The sequence below is a fragment of the Onychomys torridus genome, chromosome 10 (assembly GCF_903995425.1).
Source record: "Onychomys torridus chromosome 10, mOncTor1.1, whole genome shotgun sequence".
Taxonomy (NCBI): Eukaryota; Metazoa; Chordata; class Mammalia; order Rodentia; family Cricetidae; genus Onychomys; species Onychomys torridus.
The window spans coordinates 78,709,153-78,727,020 of record NC_050452.1 but is presented as its reverse complement, the minus strand read 5'-3'; the positions used below and the strand labels follow the sequence as shown (position 1 = coordinate 78,727,020).

The following is a 17,868-nucleotide window of genomic DNA, read 5'->3' as shown; positions in this document are numbered from 1 at the left end:
GTTTTCTATTCATCTACTTGATACACATAAAACAATTCAGAATCAAAATAATTCTATTATCTAAAATGAATTTCACAGGGGCTGGAGAGATGGCTCAGAGGTTAAGAGCACTGGCTGCTCTTCCAGAGGTCCTGAGTTCAATTCCCAGCACCCACATGGTGGCTCACAACCATCTGTAATGAGATCTGGTGCTCTCTTCTGGCCTGCAGTCATACATACTATATACATAATAAGTACATAAACCTTAAAAAAAATGATTTTCACTATCAATACTGTAACTTAGAGAATTGTTTTGGGGGCTGAAGAGATGGCTCAGCGGTTAAGAGCACTGGTTGCTCTTCCAAAGGTTCTGAGTTCAGTTCCCAGCAACCATATATTGGCTCACAAACATTCATAATAAGACCTGGTGTCCGCTTCTGACGTGCAGTCATACATGCAAGCAGAACACTGTATACATAATAAATAAATAGATTTTAAAAAACAAGAGAATTGCTTTACACAAACTTAAAATATAACAGTTTCAAAAATGAAAATAGATAAAAGTTCTCAATTAAAAACTAAAAGGCCTTCTAACTTTCCTCAAAAAGAAACCAAACAACAACAACAACAACAACAACAACAACAACAAAACCCCACCATATCTTAAGCAACAACTACCATCCAAAGTTTCATGAGACAATTACTATCATTGGGAATGACCCAAAAGTTTAATTTCTAATAAATATTCTATATAATGATTAAAATTACTTTCACATGCTTTATCCCACTGGAACTTGTGTTAACATTCCTGGTCCACTTAAAATGTAGTCATCTAGAGGAAGGTTCAACAGTTCTGCGGCATTTTAAATGATACACATATTCTGACTTAGGCATTCCTGGAAATCTTTAACCAGGGTGGGCAACAGGGCTCAGCACATAAAGGCACTTGCTGCCAAACCTAGAGACCTAAGTTTAAGTTTGGGATCCCCATGGTAGAAGGAGAACCAAGTCCTTGAAGGAGCACACAGTGCACAATGCTCACACACCATCACCAACAAAAGAAAACCCAAACACCATAAATGTAATAAAAGTATTTTTGAAGTTTTAAACAAGAAAGAGAGAAAGAAAGAAGGGAGAGAGGGAGGGAGGGAAGAAAATCAGGCCACCAAAAGGGCTCACTGGGTAAAGGTGCCTGCCACTAAGCCCCCCATAACCTGAGTTTGATCTCTGGGACCCACTGATGGAAAGAGAACAATTCCCAGAAGTTGTCCTCTGAACTCAACATGTGCTTCACGGTACACACGCTGACATACACACACGTGCGTGCACGCGCGCACGCGCGCGCGCACACACACACACACACGTGAAATTACTAAATACAGTGCTGAAAAAATAAAAAACATATCCAACATGGTTTACTGAGTATTTAATTACTGTACTGAGGGGTAGGGGGCACTCATCCCACTGATTAATAAAAGATAGGATTTTAATTTTACAAAAATTTGATTTCTTGAAACAAGCCCCAGGGCACTTACAATAGAAGTACTCGTGTTTATCATAAGTCAGTCCTATACTTACCCTGTTACTATGGTCACTGACTTTGATGATGGGTTCATTTTTCCTAAGATCCCACACAGTTGCCCGGCCACTGGGACTAGCTGATGCTAAAATATGCTGAACTTGCCTGTTCCATGCAATGCAGCTGATGTCTTCTGGTGGCTGTAAAGGAACAAACCATTAAAACCATTTCCATGCTGTGCTGGTCAGTTCTGTCAACCTGAGGGGCTGGAGTCACTGGGAGAGCCTCACTGAGGAACTACCTCCATGAGCCAGCTCTGAGGGGGGTCTGTGTAACACTTTCTGACTGCGGACTGATGTGGGGGTGCCCAGCCCATAGAGGGAGGTATCATCATCCCTGGGCAGGTGGATCTAGGCTATAGAAGGAAAGGAACTGGTCAAGCCAAGGGAAGCAAGCTACCTGCCCTCCCCAGTGACAGACTGTGACCGGGACATGGAAGTGACATCATCCTTCCTTCTCCAGGTTGACTTTGGGCACTGTTTAATCACAGAATCAGAAAGTAACTAGAACATTACTACATTCAAATTTAATTATAAAGCCAGGTGTGGGGGTACACACCTTTAGTCCCAGCACGCTGAAGGCAGGCCAATTTCTGAGTTCGAGGCCAGCCTATGTCTATATACTGAGTTTTGGAACAGCCAGAGCTACATTGTAAGATCCTGCCTCAAAAACCTAAAAAATAAATTTATTCATAAATTCTGATTCTTCATTTATAATTTTTTCTTTCCTTTTTTTGAGACAGACAGCATCTCACTACTTAGCTCTAGTTCCTCTGGAACTCACAGAGATCCATCAGCCTCGGCTTCCCAAGTTCTGGGGTTAAAAGCGTCTACCATCATGCCTGGCTGATCCTTTTTTGATTGTTTGTTTTTAAATCTATTACTTAAAAATTAACTCCATCTATTGCACACACTTCCTTTCTCTTCATATATTCACAAACACGTACCCTATTGTTTAAAACACAAATCTACACAGCTTCAAACACTTTACACTGTTTAATGCTGCTGTCTCACCTGATAAGCATTTGTTGAGTTCTTGCTATAAACGAAGCCATTTCTTTACTTGTAGTTGTTGCAAGACAGACCACAAACTACAACACTGACGGTTGGTGAGTGTGACCTCTGATTATGCAGGACAAAAACGGCAGGCTAGACTACCGGAAAAATGCTTTTATAAGTGGTAGACTACAGGCGATAATTAAGCTACCTTTCAAGACTTCAAAATGGTAGGAGCAGTTACAAGGGCCAGTAAAACTGGGACTCTACACAATGAGAAATTTAAAAAGAGCAGCTGCTATTGCCCAGCCTATGTGAACTACACAGGAGTAACTTTATTTAATAAATCTGAACGCTGGTAAAACAGCTAGTATATCAAAGAACAAGACTGTCACTGTAAAACAATTATTAAACATTTGTCTGTTCTGTGTACTCTAGGCCTAGTACAACAAATACTGCCAGTTGGTAGGTGATGAATGATTATTTACTCTTCAAAGAATCACTGATACCTTCCTTGCAGAAAGATTGTATTTTGTTTTATTTTTTGAGACACTGTCTCAATATGCAGCCCTGGCTGGCCTGGAACTCACACTGTAGATCATACTGACCTTGAACTCAGAGATCTGCCTGACTGCCTGCTGAGTGCCAGGGTGAAAGGCCTGTGCCACCACACCTATCAACATTTTATTTTAGATAAGGTCTCATTTTATTTTCAAGCTGACTTCAAACTCAAAGCAATCCTCCTACCTCCAACTTATAAGAGAAACATAGTTATCAATATTTTACTATGCCATAGAAAATTAATGATATGTAAGTACTGGTTTGCACTCAAAAAACTTAAAATCAACATAAATACATTTAAAAGAACGGCTTTTGGTTCCTTTGATTACACTGTTCAACAATTAATATTATACCTGTGTTTTGGCTCCTGGTGTCATTGGAGTTGCAAAATTGTTTAAATCCCAAATGTAGATTTCAGATTCATTAGCACCAGAGGCCACCAAATTAGTCTGCAAAAAGAAACAATAATCAAATAAAAAATAACTGAAAACTCAGAATAACTAAAAACTAAAATGTTGACTTTAATACATACAGTTTTTCTATTGATTCAAAACAACCACGTTTGGCTTCTTAACTATCCATAATTCTTCATCAAAGTTAACTTTTTATGGAACTATTTTAAAGCAATACATTACAAAAAAGAGCAGTTCCGTAGTTAAACTGTTAAAGAATCAAGCACATTAACAATGCAGGGACCAGTGTTGGTGGTTGTGCATCTCTGGAGGAAAATGTGATCATGGAACAAAAGCAGTTGCCAATCACTGCTCTCCAAGACACCCAAATCCCACAGCTACATCTTACAGCTACTGCATCTTTCTCTGGCACCTCACAGCCAGCACCCAGAGCTAGTAAAGCCTGCTGCTGTTTGCACATATGTCTAGCTCATGGGCACATAGTTGTGTTACAATGAACAGTATTTCCGGATGACTTCTACTTCAAGTCCACTGGGTTAAAACGATCCTAAAAGTGGTGAGAAGTACAAGAATAATGGACTTCACAAACTGACCTCACAGGCTACTTTTCATGCTCATAAATTTTTACCAACTGGTGCTATGAGCTGACCTAACATAAGCTTTAAAATTTCCAAAGTCTGGGGCTCCTAATATCTAAAGGTGTCCAGGCAGATGGCATGACATTTTAAACTTCTAAATATAAATATAAGCCAGCCTATCAGCTAAATGTTTTAGTCTCAGCTCTGCTCAGGGCAGATAATATCTGTTTGTGTATGTTTGGTTGGGTAACCCATCATGTAAAATGTGGGTGCTCATGCACCTGCATACAGAGGTCAGCGGTCACCCTCAGAAACACTGTCCACCTCCTCTGAGATAAGATCTCACTGCACGGAACCCACCACACAGGCTAGACAGCTGGCCAGCAAGCCCCCGGGTCCTGGCTCCACTTCCTCAGGACTGAGATCACGATGCAGTGTATACCATAACCACCCCTTTCACAGGGTCCTGAGGTGAACCACGTGTTCTCTGTACAGTGTAACACTTTACCCATCCAGCTAGCTCCTCAGTCCCCGGGCTTTTGTTGTTGTTTGAGACAGGGTCTTGAACTTACCATGTAGCTAAGGCTAGCCTCAAATTCCTGATCCTTTTGCCTGCACCTCCCAATGCTGAGGTAACAGGCCTGTGCCATCATGCCTATGACCGGCTCCTAATCTGAACTCTGAATTGTACAGGAGTAAGTCTTTACCTTTCGTTCCTAATACTGAAGCCTAGTAGTTATTTCAAAGGAGGAAGAAATACTTTAAGAACCATGAATGTAAACAAACAAACAAACAAATAAATAAATAAATGTCAAACAAAGTCAAACCTGGAAAATGTTTATATCCAAGGCTCTCACTGGCCCAGTATGCTTGTCCTTTTGGGCAATCACAACTTCCTTGTCTCCAGCTATGATTTTAGAAGGATCATAAAGAATAATGTTTCCATTTTCTCCACCTGCAATCAGAACTCCAGAAATATCTCCTTTGGAATCCATCTTATGAGGTCCCCAGATCAACTTGTGGTACCTTAAGGAGAAAATACCTCATTCTTAGAGTCAATAAGTATCCAGCTATTTTAAATTATATTTTTATCTTTATCTATGTAATACAAACTGTAGTTTCTTTTTTCTCTTTGACTCCTGCTGACTGTATCCTCAGTAAAATAGAATTTTAATGTCTACTTATGTATTTATATTTGATTACCTGATCTCTATAAATAGTGAAGACTCTCTGGAAAAATATAGTATAAATGTTTACTTGAACTTAAAAATGACTTTATCATTTAAAAACTGTGCAACCCTGGGCAAGCTAGTTAATAATCCCAAAATGTATTTTGTTTACCTGCACAACAGAGCTAATCAACTGCTTTCTTAGAAAATAAAACATTGGGCCAGATGGTTTAATCCCAGAACTTGGGAGACAAAGAGAGGAGAATCTCTGTGAATTCTAGGCCATCCTGGTCTACAGAGTGAGTTCCAGGATAGCCAGGACTACATAGGGAAACCCTGGGTGTGTGTGTAGGGGGAGGGAGGGGGGGGCACTTTCCATTTGACCATAGAAGTGTTCACAAATATGTAGCCCATGGAAGAAGAACAGTAAAAGTATTAAGGGAGTCTAAGCAGAGACACAGTTTCAAAATTATGTGTTTTATTTCTAGTATAGGACAATGTTCATGGCCTCATGTGGAATGAAAGTATGTGGCCTGAAACAGACAGTGGGTGGAAAACCTTTGAGACAAGAGTGGACCTTAGGATCTTATCACGGGAGAAACTCTGCAAAGGACCAACAGAACTCCATGACTCAAGCTATATTCTCTCATCTGCTGAACATCTCTTTAAAACCTGCTAAAAACAGGCACTGGAGAGATGGCTCAGCAGTTAAGTGGCACAGCCATAGCTATAGCTGATGGGAATGGCAAAAGCCATAAGGCCAGCATAGTTGCCTGACAAAGATCCAGCAAAGCTGATCACAGGATGGCTGCCATGCCTCCTTTGGTTTTCATCTCCACCTGTTGCTTACTTGGGAGACTTTTAATATTTATATAATTTGGGGATAGTGGATTGATGGAAAATTTCTTTTTTTTTTTTCTTTTTGGTTTTTTTGAGACAGGGTTTCTCTGTATAGCTTTGGAGCCTGTCCTGGAACTCGCTCTGTAGACCAGGCTGGCCTCGAACTCACAAAGATCCGCCTGCCTCTGCCTCCTGAGTGCTGGGATTAAAGGTGTGCGCCACCACCGCCTGGCTGGAAAATTTCTTATGTATCATTTATGCCTTCTCCCAGGAGTATTGCTTCTGGGGGTCCTGAACATACTACCCCTCTCACTTTTAGAGAAATATCCTTATCTACCTGAAGGTCTTCCTTACCTCGGAGGTTGTGACACACCTAAAGAAGCCAGAGGTCTCTCTATGAGGCTATGAGACATTCTTGAAACATCTGTCCCTGTACTTACAAGATAATCAAAACAAAGTAAACTCAAAAAGGTCAACAAGATTCGGTGGGCTTGAGGAGTGGGCCACAGATCAGATTGCAAGCCTCTTCCCACTATACACTCAGGCAATCATGTGGCATATACCTCTGCCCTACACAGAGACTTATACTGATGAGCAAAGAATGATGATAAAAGAATGTCAGGACCTCCCTTAATAAAGTTAACACATGCAGAGCCACTGTGGTGTCCTATGATCAAGGAACAACGGAATGCCAGGATTAGACATATAAAGATATAAAATGTAAACACTGTATTATGCCAGAATTTAAATAGTAACTGCAGCAGCTTTGCCTGAGGATTTTTCTTGGGCACTCTGACCACCAAGAGTTGCTGGGCAGTGCGTTTAATCCCAGCAGTTGGGAGGCAGAGGCAGGCAAATCTCAAGTGAGTTCGAGGACATCTAAGACTGTTAAACAGAGAAACCTAAAAAACAAACAAACAAACAAACAAACAAAAAAAACAGTTAATAAGACACTGACTGGGACATGGCAATATGTCCAGGCTGGCTTGAAGATTTTGTTTTGGTCTACTGTCCTTGTAGCCCCAAAAGCTACCAGCCTAAGAACAGGCTGTTATATACCTCTAGATTTTTAAAAATTGGATTTTGGGGTAATGAGTAAAAATGATATCTCTGGGAGCTGGAGAGATGGCTCAGGGGTTAGAAGCACTGGCTGCTCTTTCCAGAGGACCCAGGTTCAATTCCCAGCACCCACATGGAAGCTCACAACTGTCTATAACTCCAGTTCCAGGAGATCTGACAGCCTTACACCAATGCACATAAAATAAAGTTAAATAAATAAAAAAATATGATAACTCTATCAATGATATCAATACTTGAGGGAAAATGATTGGAAATGATAACTGTTTTGTCATAGTTTGTTAATAATTAAAAGATGAGCAAAAGGAAGTGAAACACATGTCCATAACAAAAATGATATGATCTATGTTTTGGAACATCATGAATGAATCCCTGCTTACTAAATTCTGTATAAAGAAGCACTCCAGCTGCTAGTCAGTCAGGCTGCATGATTCTCACCACCACTACGGCCTGGCTCACTTCCATCCCCCGCCAACTCCTTACATCCTCTGTTGGACCTGTCCACTGCCGGGGATGGCTCCTGGCAGTCAAGAGCATTGGCTGCTCTTCCAGAGGATCTGTGTGCGATTCCTAGCACCCACATGCAGCTCACATCTGTCCCTAACTCCAGTTTCAGGGCTTCTGACACCCTCACATAGATACACATGCAGGCAAAACAACAATACACATAAAACTTCAAAAACATACCAAGTTTGATTCACTGCTGAAATCGAGTGTACTTTCTCTACGTTATAATACAGTGCGAGTGGGCCTGAGAGATGGCTGAGAAAGTGAAGGCACTTGCTGTCAATCCTGACCATGTGAGTTTGATCCCAGGACCAACATGGTAGAAGTTGATTTGGTTTTGTGGGGGTTTTTTGTTTTGTTTTGGTTTTTTTTGGTTTTTCGAGACAGGGTTTCTCTGTGTAGCTTTGAGCCTTTCCTGGAACTCACTTGGTAGCCGAGGCTGGCCTCGAACTCACAGCGATCCGCCTGGCTCTGCCTCCCGAGTGCTGGATTGCAGGCGAAGTTGAGATTCAATTTGTACAAGCTGTCCACTCTTTCACAAATGCCCTTCCCACATCAAACTCCCATAAAAGAACCAAGAACCAGGCATGGTCGCGGGGAGCAGAGATGAACACTAATCCCCAGCACTCAGGAGGTGAAGGCAGGAGGATTTCTGTGAGTTCAAGGTCAGCCTAGTCTACATAGGACAGCCAAGACTACACAGAGAGATCCTGTGTGTGTATAAAATGTGTGTGTGTATAAAAATACACACATACTCCCTTCTTTATTCACACCTACATTTTATAAGATAAAAGAGACAAACAAGTAACTCTCCTACACTGAGAAAAGAAGGATGTTAGGGACTGGGGTCTTCTGGCCACACTACATATAACAGCGATGAAACCTTCAACAGGACATATCAATACTTTACTTCCACAAAAATGTACTTGTACACTTTTCCACAAGTTTTTCTTGTCACTGGCATTATTCCTTAAAGTTTTAATAATCCTTACTACAGACAGAGGTAGACCACAGGACTGGGGTGTGCCTCAGTTGGCAGAGTTTGTCCAGCATGCACAAAGTCCTGGGTTCAGTCCCAGGCACTGCACAAACCAGCAGTGGTGGCACTTGCCCATAACCCTAGCAGTCAGGACACGGAGGCAGGAGGAGCACAACTTCAAGGGCATTCTTGGCTATTAGTGAGTTCCAGGTCCACCTGGGCTACAAGAGACCCCGCCTCAAAATAAAAACTAAAACAAAGTCATCTACCACAACACATACTTAAATAATTATGTGACCTTAAGGCTGAATCTCATACCTGTGAGCAGAGGAGAAAGTAGCACAAGACTTCATATCCAAGGACGGGTCCGAAAGGTCTAACTCAAATATCTCCAGGGAAGCATTGGTACTAAATGTTGCATCCAACTGCTGAGCAGATGTTCCTACAGAAAATACATGTATGGTAACTACACATGCAAAATAAAAGACTCAGAAAGTGGCAGGAAAGAGAAACTAAAAGCATGCCATGAATACATCTGTGGCTGGAACACATATGCGAAGTGACTGCGGCAATGAAGTTCTGGCCCAGGCCTGGGAGATGATGTCTCCAAGGGTGGGTAGTTACAGTAAGATTTAAAGGCTGTAGCCATCTTAGAATCTCTCTGGAGAAACAGTCCCATAATGCACCGCATCTGCTTCAAGTCCTATACAAAGTGCTCTTTAGTTAAAAAGTGTCTCTGTCAAGTTTGCTCATGATTCATTCAAACTCTTTGTTATATCATCTGCTGTCCCAACTTCTGGTGGGCTAAAGACAAACTTGATTCTTGTGCACTGGGACATGTAACACATGATCAATGCTATCAAGTACAGCACTGTCAACACAGAAGGTCACCACATTAAGTGACAGGGAGGGTGGAGGTATCTTGATAGAGAAGGAGAAACTTTTCAGAGAAGATGAAGCTTGAATTAAAGCTTAAAATACAAGTATGAAGAAGGCAGACATAGAATTAGGCTAATCACACTGTCTTCTCTTTTGAACTTACCTGTGGCTAGGTAAATGGGGTGGTTCTGGGCAGGGCTCCATGCCTGCATAGCTGTACGATCTATTTCCTTTAACTTCATTCTGCTAAAATGAACATTTTGCAGAGAAATATACTGAGCATATAACACAGAACATTAAAAAATACATAGAAATATACTGAACAAATCACTAAAATATTAATAATACCCCAGTACCAATAATACAAATGTATTGTTGGAAATATTCAATATTAGACATAACCGTGGGACTATTTTTGGGACAAATATTCTATTACTCTAGTTCTCTATGGATTACACAGTTGAGTGCCCATTATCTGAAATGACAGGGACCAGAAACACTTCAGATTTCAGAGTTTCTCTGATTCTGGAATATTTTCTAGAGCTGAACATGCCTACGTACAAAATCTAAAATGCTTCAAAATATGCAACTCCTTAGATGCTTTGGTTAGGGGTGCTCAATGTACAGTCCTCAGCTAAAAAAATCAGCCTGTAAAATACCCCACCAGAAGGACACACACACACACACACACACACACACACACACACACACACACACATGTGTTTGTGTGTGCCAGGCTATGGTGGCGGTGCACACCTTTAATCCCAGGGCTCTTTTTGTGTAGCTATTATTTCTCTGTAATTGAGAAATTTATTTATATTTTCATTTCAACACATTTCTGGTTCTACCTTTGAAATTCTAAATAATTTTATTTAATGACATTAATCCCCAGTTTCTTTATTCATGAACTCACCAATGGCTAGCTGCACAAATGAAGCTTATTTTTATGGGTATGGGTGTTTTGCCTGCACATGCATGAGTACAGTGCCCACAGAGGCAAGAAGGCAGCGTAAAGCCCTCTGGAACTGGGGCTGGAGGTGGTTGTGTGTGCTGGGAACTGAACCTGGGTCCCTGCAAAAGCAGCAAGTGCTCTCATCTTGGAGCCGTCTCTCCAACCCTGGCTTACATAATCCTGCTGCTGCTCTTGCACCCTTAAAGTCAACAGCATTATCTGTCAGTATTTCCCTCTGTACTGCTAAATGTGCTGAGATTTCCCCTGACTGACCTGACTCCGAGTCACTGCAGAGTAGAACTCTAGACTTTCACATCCCCTACTCTGCCTTCTTCACTGGCTGCTTGAACATCCAGATCCCTGCATTAGGGACTTCTACACTCCTAGCCTTTCCCCTTAGATCCCTCCTGTTACCCTGCCAGGCGAATCAATGCTCTCAACACTAGGCTTCCTAACTCCTCTTCAGAGCATCGAGTTCCTTTGATTAGTTTCCAGAGAAGGGCTTCAGAATTGAATGTTACGCTTTCAAATAGTTTCCACTGGAAGATTTTACAAATGGCAAAATTAAGCTGCAGAAAGTTAGATATTTGTACAAACTCCAAAGAGACAGCCAAGACTGAACTCAGAAGTTTACCTCCAAAATCCAAGCTCTTGTTTCTAACTGCCTGTCAGTTGGCTATTCAGTTTTTCTATCCTCATCAATGGGATGTAGCTGAGTGGTAGAGTGCCAAGCTAGCATGCAGAGGCCCCTCTACACATGACATGGGTGGTGTACACAAAGTCCCACAGCCTTAGCTCTCCAGAGAAACTGGACAATCAGAAGTTCATGGACATTCTGTTTCAGCTACTTCCTGGCTAGACTAGGTAAGCGGGGCACAGTGGAACATGACTGCAATATCCACACTTGGCAACTAGAAGCAGGAAGATCAGGTGTTCCAGGCCAGCCAGGCTACAGAAGCTGGAAGGACAGCCTGGTCTACATAATGAGTTCCAGGACAGCCAGAGCTACACAGTTCAGACCCTCTCTCAAAAAACAGAACAACAACAAAAACCTGAAAGAAAACAGGACAAAACAAAGCTGGATAAAGTGGGACTGCACTCTTGTACTACATAGTTAAAATCCTAATCAACAGTTACCTCTGGCTTTGGACACTGGCTCTGCTACTATTAGATACGGTATGTTGTTAGACATGGCTTAGCTTTCCTGAGCCCTGGTTTCTACACTTGGAAAAAATGAGTACCTCAGGCAGATATCTGAGTTCAAGGTCAGCCTGGTCTACAGAACATGTTCTAGGACAGCCAGGGCTACACAGAGAAATCCTGTCTTTAAAAAACAAAAAAATACATTAATTAATTAATTAATTAATTAATTAATTAATTAATTGAGGGTGACCTCATGGGATAGTATGAGTTTTAAACAGGATAACATGTATTATAGAGACTCAAATAAAGCGCCTTGCACATAGATGAGTGTTTTGGCATACTTGAGCTGTAATTATAGCTTTTCAGGAAGAAAAGGAAGGAAGAAAGAATGGATCACAGATCCAAGTCTATCCTGGGCTACAGAATGAGTTCAAGGCCAGCCTGGGCAACCTGGTGAGACCCTGTCTCAAAACAAAAAGTAGAGAGACTGCATTCTTGTAATCCTAGCATTTGGCATGAGGCAGGAGGATCCAGGTAAGTTCAATAAAACAGGTTTCCTAGGCTGAGAGGTGGCTCAGTGGTTAAGAGCACTGACTACTCTTCCAGAGGACCCAGGTTCAGTTCCCAGCACTCACATAGCAGCTCACAACTGTCCGTAATTCCAGTTCCAGGGGACCTGAACACCCATGGCAAAATACCAATGCACATAAAATAAAAATAAATAAAATTTTTTTAAAAAGACAGGTTTCCTGTCTTTAAAAAAAAAGTCAAGGTGAAGAGCAACAGACAAAGAAACCCACCACTGACCTCTAGCCTTCACTTGTACATCCACAGGAGCACTCATCAGCCAGTATATACATATGTACCTGCACACATGCACACACAAGGCAGGTAGGAGAATCGGCTCATTACTAGAGAACTGGTGGCTAGCCTGTGAAAGTCCTGGGCTCATGTCTCCATATGAAAGGGAGAGGGAAGTCCTGGACGTGGTGGCATATCCCTTTAATTCTAGTACTAAAGGCAGAGGCAGATCCAGCTTTGCTAGTGTGAGGCCAGTTTGACCTACACAGTAAATTCCAGGCCAAGCAGGCCTGCACAATGAGCCCAGTCTTTTTTTTTTTTTCTTGATAATTTGTTTATATTTTATGTGCATTGGTGTTCTGCCTGCATGTATATCTGTGAGAGGGTGTCAGATCCCCTGAAACAGGAGTTACAGACAGTTGTGAGCTGCCATGTGGGTGCTGGGAATTGAACCCAGGAGACCCAGTCTTAACATTCCTTTTTATCTAAGACTGAGGAAATACCATACCTAAGATCATCCTAGGTGAAAAAAAGATTCTGATTTTGTAGGAGAAAAAAAAGCAAAAAACAAAAACAGGACCTATTTTCTTCTTATGAGCCTCTTTCTCCTTTCGGGCAATTGACTTAATCTTTAACAGAAAATTCAAGTTCCAGTTCATTTATGAAAATCCAGTTCACATGGATCTCAATAAGCTCATGACTGTTCACATGAGCAGGGTCACACTTTAGGCATTTTATAATAGCATATCATCCTATTTTAACAAGATACTTTATTATAACCCATTAGCACATATTGTTCATTCATTTTCCAATCGGCCTTTTTACAAACTGCTTAAATTATCCTCTTGTCAATTTTCAATCAGGTAGTCAGTCTTATCCTTTTGGATTCAAAGTTGCTTACGGTGGGTCTAGAGAGATGGCCCAGTGATCCCAGGTGCTTACTGCTCATGCAGAAGACCCAGGTCCAGGTCCTAGCACCCACACAGCAACTCACAACTATCTCTAACTTCAGTTCCAGAAAAGCTGAGCCTTCTTCCGGCCTCCAAGGGTTTCCTGAACACATGTGACACACATAACCTAACAAAAGCATAATCCAATGCACGTTAAAAACAAACAAATAACTCCAAGTCTGCCTAAGGTGGCCTGAGGGATATAGAAAATACACAGAGGTTTTGTTTCAAATTTTAATGTTTACATTCAAAGGAAACAAATGTACTCAGACCTAGATAAACTAAAAAGACTAGTGCTGGATAAAACTTTAATTTTTAACTGCTTAGAGGATCTCTTCAAGTTAAACAAAACAAGAAAATTACTATCAAGGTGGGGAAAGGGTTAACTTCATAGTAATTTCTAAAAAGAAAAACAAATATCTATTTTTTTAAAAAGCTGGGGTTTGGGTCAGGTGGTGGTGGTGGTGCAGAGGCAGGCATATCTCTGTGAGTTCAAGGCCAGCCTGGTAACAGAGAGAGATCCAGGACAGCCAGGGCTACACAGAGAAACCCTGTCTCGAACAATGCCCTCCCCCCACCAAAAAAAATCCTGACTAGAATTACAGTATCTCTGACAGCAAAGGTACAAAGGCTACCTAATTCCAAGTGTTCAGTTAATGTGTAACACAGAGATAACCAAGGGGGCACAAAATGGCTAAGCAGGAACTCAAAGCAATCTTACCTGCATCTAACTCAAGGTTCTAATAAAAAGTAGTTTCTCTTATTAACCTGCACAGAATGAAGTTTTAGTGTCAGCTATGAAAAGAAAACCCTGTTACAATATGCTCTATATCTATGTGATAAGTTCTGAATCAAATTAAACAAGACTACCATAATCTGTGTAGGAATGCTACAATACTGTTTCACTGGATATATGAGCATTTCCCTCTCTTAGAAACATTTATTTAATGATAAATGACTTCCTTAGAACATGAGGGATTAAAGGAAGCCATCTATGCTTCTCAATCACAACTTATCTTATAGTTTTGTGTAGCTTTTCACTATCATGTGGTTGTATTCACACTGGGCATCACTGCTTCACTCAAGACCACTTTACCCAGAACATAATCATAATGAACACGGGAATGAAGACTTTGAGGGCAGTGGATTGTCTGTGTCTATCACCCATAGGACAGGACCTACAGCCCAGCAGGTAGACTGAGGCCTGGAACATACACACACCCTATTCTTCAACTTCAGCCTGAGTCTCAGCTCTAAATCTCAGGGCGCTGCATATATGTGTTTTTGCTCCTCTCCCACAAAGCTAACCCCATTATACACTGAGAGGATTAAATGAGGTTTTAGAGTGTTTAGAACATTGCTTAGCTCATAGTAAATAAAAACTTACAAACAACAGCTATTTCAAAAATCACAATTTAAAGGGCCTGGAGAAAAGGCTCATCCATCAAGAATGTTTCTTGCTCTCAATTCACAGTTTAAAAGGTCTATCCCAACAAGCCTTTGAGAACACATCTAGTGCTAGGGGCAAGTGGCACACAGAGGTATGCAGCCTATGGAGACTAAGAAGCAGGAGGTCAGCAGTTTCAGGCCAGCCTGGGCTACAAGGATAAGATCCTGTTTCAAAAAAACCAAGAGTTGGGGATGCAGCTCACAATGCTTACCCAGAGTATCCAAGGCCCTGTGTTTCAACTATCGTGCCATTACTCCCCCAGCATCAGAGGAACATTTGGTCCCAGACAAGAACTTACTTTTAAGTGAAAACTTTCTTCTTTCTATTGATGTTCTTTACTATTTCTTAAATTATATCCTGCATGTTTGTGTCTGTGTAGGTATAGGTACAGAGTACAGACAGGTACTTGCAGAAGCCAGAGGAGTCAGATGAAATGGAGCTGATGTTGCTGGTGACTGTGAGCCACCAGATGTGGGTATAAGGAGGGCAACATGTGCTCTTAACCGATGAGCCATCACTGCAGGTAAACTGATTTTCAAATTGCAAGTTTTATGAAGCAATATGAAAGCCCAACAGTACTATTCTGTCAAAAGTAGCAACCTTGCAACACTACACCTGGGAAAGTGCGAAGTCAGAGGTAATGGTCCCAGCACCTTTGTCTCGTAACGAGGAATACAAATCCCTTACTGGTACTATTTTTAGTAAAAGTGCATGTGGGCAAAATATCTCACTAAAGATAGGAATATTTGTTCTCCAAATGTTATTTAGCGTTATCAACTGTTCCAGGCTCACCTCATTCAACCAAACTCAAAAATCAACCATGCCTTGCGAACTAAATGATATCATACTAATCTACAATATTAAACTTTAGGAGATAAAATTAAGGAAAAAAGGAAAACACCTACAAAAAAGGAAACACCTCGGGTGTGGTGGTACATCCCTGAAATCCCAGAACTTGGGTGGTAAGAGTTAGGAGGGTCAGAATTCAATGCCATCCTTGGCTATTTGGTGAGTTTGAGGCCATTCTGGGACACATGAGACCCTATCTCAAAGATGAAGGAAGGAGGGAAGAGAAGAAACAAAGAGAAATTAATTTAGCAGAATCACTTTACAAGCTTTTAATGTGGGACTTTCGATCCCCATGAAATTACACAGAAAATTCTACCCAGGCATGAGCATACAGTGTAAACATGTTTTTCTAGGAAGATAGCCCAGTGCTTTCAAAGGGGGATAAAAACGCCAAAAGATTGACAGTCACTGCTTTTCACAGCTTACAAATGTCTTTTTTTTTTAACCAGAGCTGAGGACCGAACCCAGGGCCTTGCACTTGCTAGGCAAGCGCTCTACCACTGAGCTAAATCCCCAACTCCTACAAATGTCTTTCTACTCTTACATGTTTCAGGGAAAAAAACCTGTTTACATAAAATTAATCAGTAAAATCCAAAACTCATCTCAAACCTCACATTTCCAAACTCTATATATGTGTAACATATTCAAATTAGACAGCAATTATCCAAAAGTTCTCATTCCCGCAAACCTTTCTTGGAGCTATAATTAGAGAACCAAGGACAGAACTGCTCCAAAGAGCAGCACATTTTAGCCAACTCCTGAATAATCAGGATTTAAGGGAAAAGAGCAAGTGTCTAATTATCTACTTAACAGTTACAGTTGTACACAAAAGAACCAAGTACCAGCTTTCTATAGTTGAACGATTTGGAGAAATTAGCAAAAAACAAAAACAAAACAAAAAAACCCTCTTGCAACTTCAAAAACAAAAACAAAAACAAAAAACCTGCAGAATTAGTTCTACAAGCTCACAGAAAAAGTTTATACGCCCACAAGTCCAGGCAATTATTTTACAACTGCCTCACGATTTAATTTGGTATTAACAACAGCAGCAAAATCATACACTTTTGAAGGCTGCGACTGGCGACTGCTGACCCTCAATAATACAATCGTAGTTAAAAGATAGTAGCCTCAGTTTCCAATAGCTAAACCCTCAAATTTGGCAACAGTTCAAACACCATTTTTTTTTTTTTTTAAAGAAATCTCTACCTAACTTAAGTCAAAGAAATAATCCTGAGGTCTGTTTCCCTCCCATGTCCTTGGGGATCGCACCTCTTTGTGCACAGGGTCCGAAGGGTCCTAACCTCAAGCTCACTCCGGAGCAGGGCAGCCTGGAAACCTTGGCGGAGGATGACGGGCGCGATCACCCGGCTGCTGCGACTCCAGGCGTTGTCCCGGCGGGGCCGAAACGAGAGAGGGGCGCGGCGTCAGCGGAGAGCGGGCCTCGGGCCTCGGCAGCGGACACCGAACCTGGCGAGGGGCAGGAAACAAACAGCAGACACACCTGGCGGACCTCGGCGACCTGTCTGTCCTGCGTTGGCCGGCGAACGTCGGACTCTCCCAGGATCCGCCGCCGCCGCCACCGCCCCTCCTCCGCGGCCCAGGGCCACCTCCACGCTCCGCTCCAACGTGGCAGCCGCAGCCCCGCCTGCGGGCCGGCACTTCCGGGTGCGGAGACTCACCACGCCCACCCTGCCGGCCGGCACTTCCGGGAGCAACGGCTCGCCCCTCCCACCCGGCGGGCCGGCACTTCCGGGAGCCGTGGCCCCTGGAAGCTGGTGATGCTGGAGGCAGAGATTCTGCGGTCTTTTTGGAGGAGGCGCGCAGTGCCGGGAAAGCGGCCGCTTGGCGGTGGATCAAGGGGAAGTCCTGCTGGGCGTCTCCGTCGGGGAAGAGCCGCGGTGACCCCGAGGACGCCACGTAGCTCTCCCGTGAAGCGTCAGCAGCAGCTGGCGACACTCCCCACACCGGACGGACGAACAGCGCGAGAGCTGGGCTGGGCAAGGGCCGGCTCAGTTTGTGTCTCGGCTCTTTTATTGGTTCTACGTTTGCCTTTTTGTTGTTTTCGTTATGTTTTTGGTTTTCGAGACAGGGTTTCTCTGTGTAGCCCGGCTGTCCAGGGACTCGGTATGCAGACCAGGCTGGCCTCGAACTCACAGATCCTCCTGCC

At 42.3% G+C, this 17,868-nt stretch overlaps 1 protein-coding gene across 1 annotated transcript in view; it reads right to left on the bottom strand.

The window, feature by feature from the left end:
- The window catches only part of Sec31a (SEC31 homolog A, COPII coat complex component), an 81,292-nt gene extending 63,897 nt beyond the window's left edge, over positions 1-17,395 (bottom strand). The window contains exons 1-6 of the mRNA XM_036200420.1: positions 16,971-17,395; positions 9,720-9,802; positions 8,996-9,119; positions 4,933-5,131; positions 3,468-3,563; positions 1,558-1,698 (exon numbers count right to left, since the gene is read on the bottom strand). Coding sequence (XP_036056313.1) covers positions 1,558-1,698; positions 3,468-3,563; positions 4,933-5,131; positions 8,996-9,119; positions 9,720-9,798 — 639 coding nt within the window. The 5' untranslated portion in view covers positions 9,799-9,802; positions 16,971-17,395. The remainder of the gene's footprint in view (positions 1-1,557; positions 1,699-3,467; positions 3,564-4,932; positions 5,132-8,995; positions 9,120-9,719; positions 9,803-16,970) is intronic.
- Between the last annotated feature and the right edge of the window lie 473 nt (positions 17,396-17,868).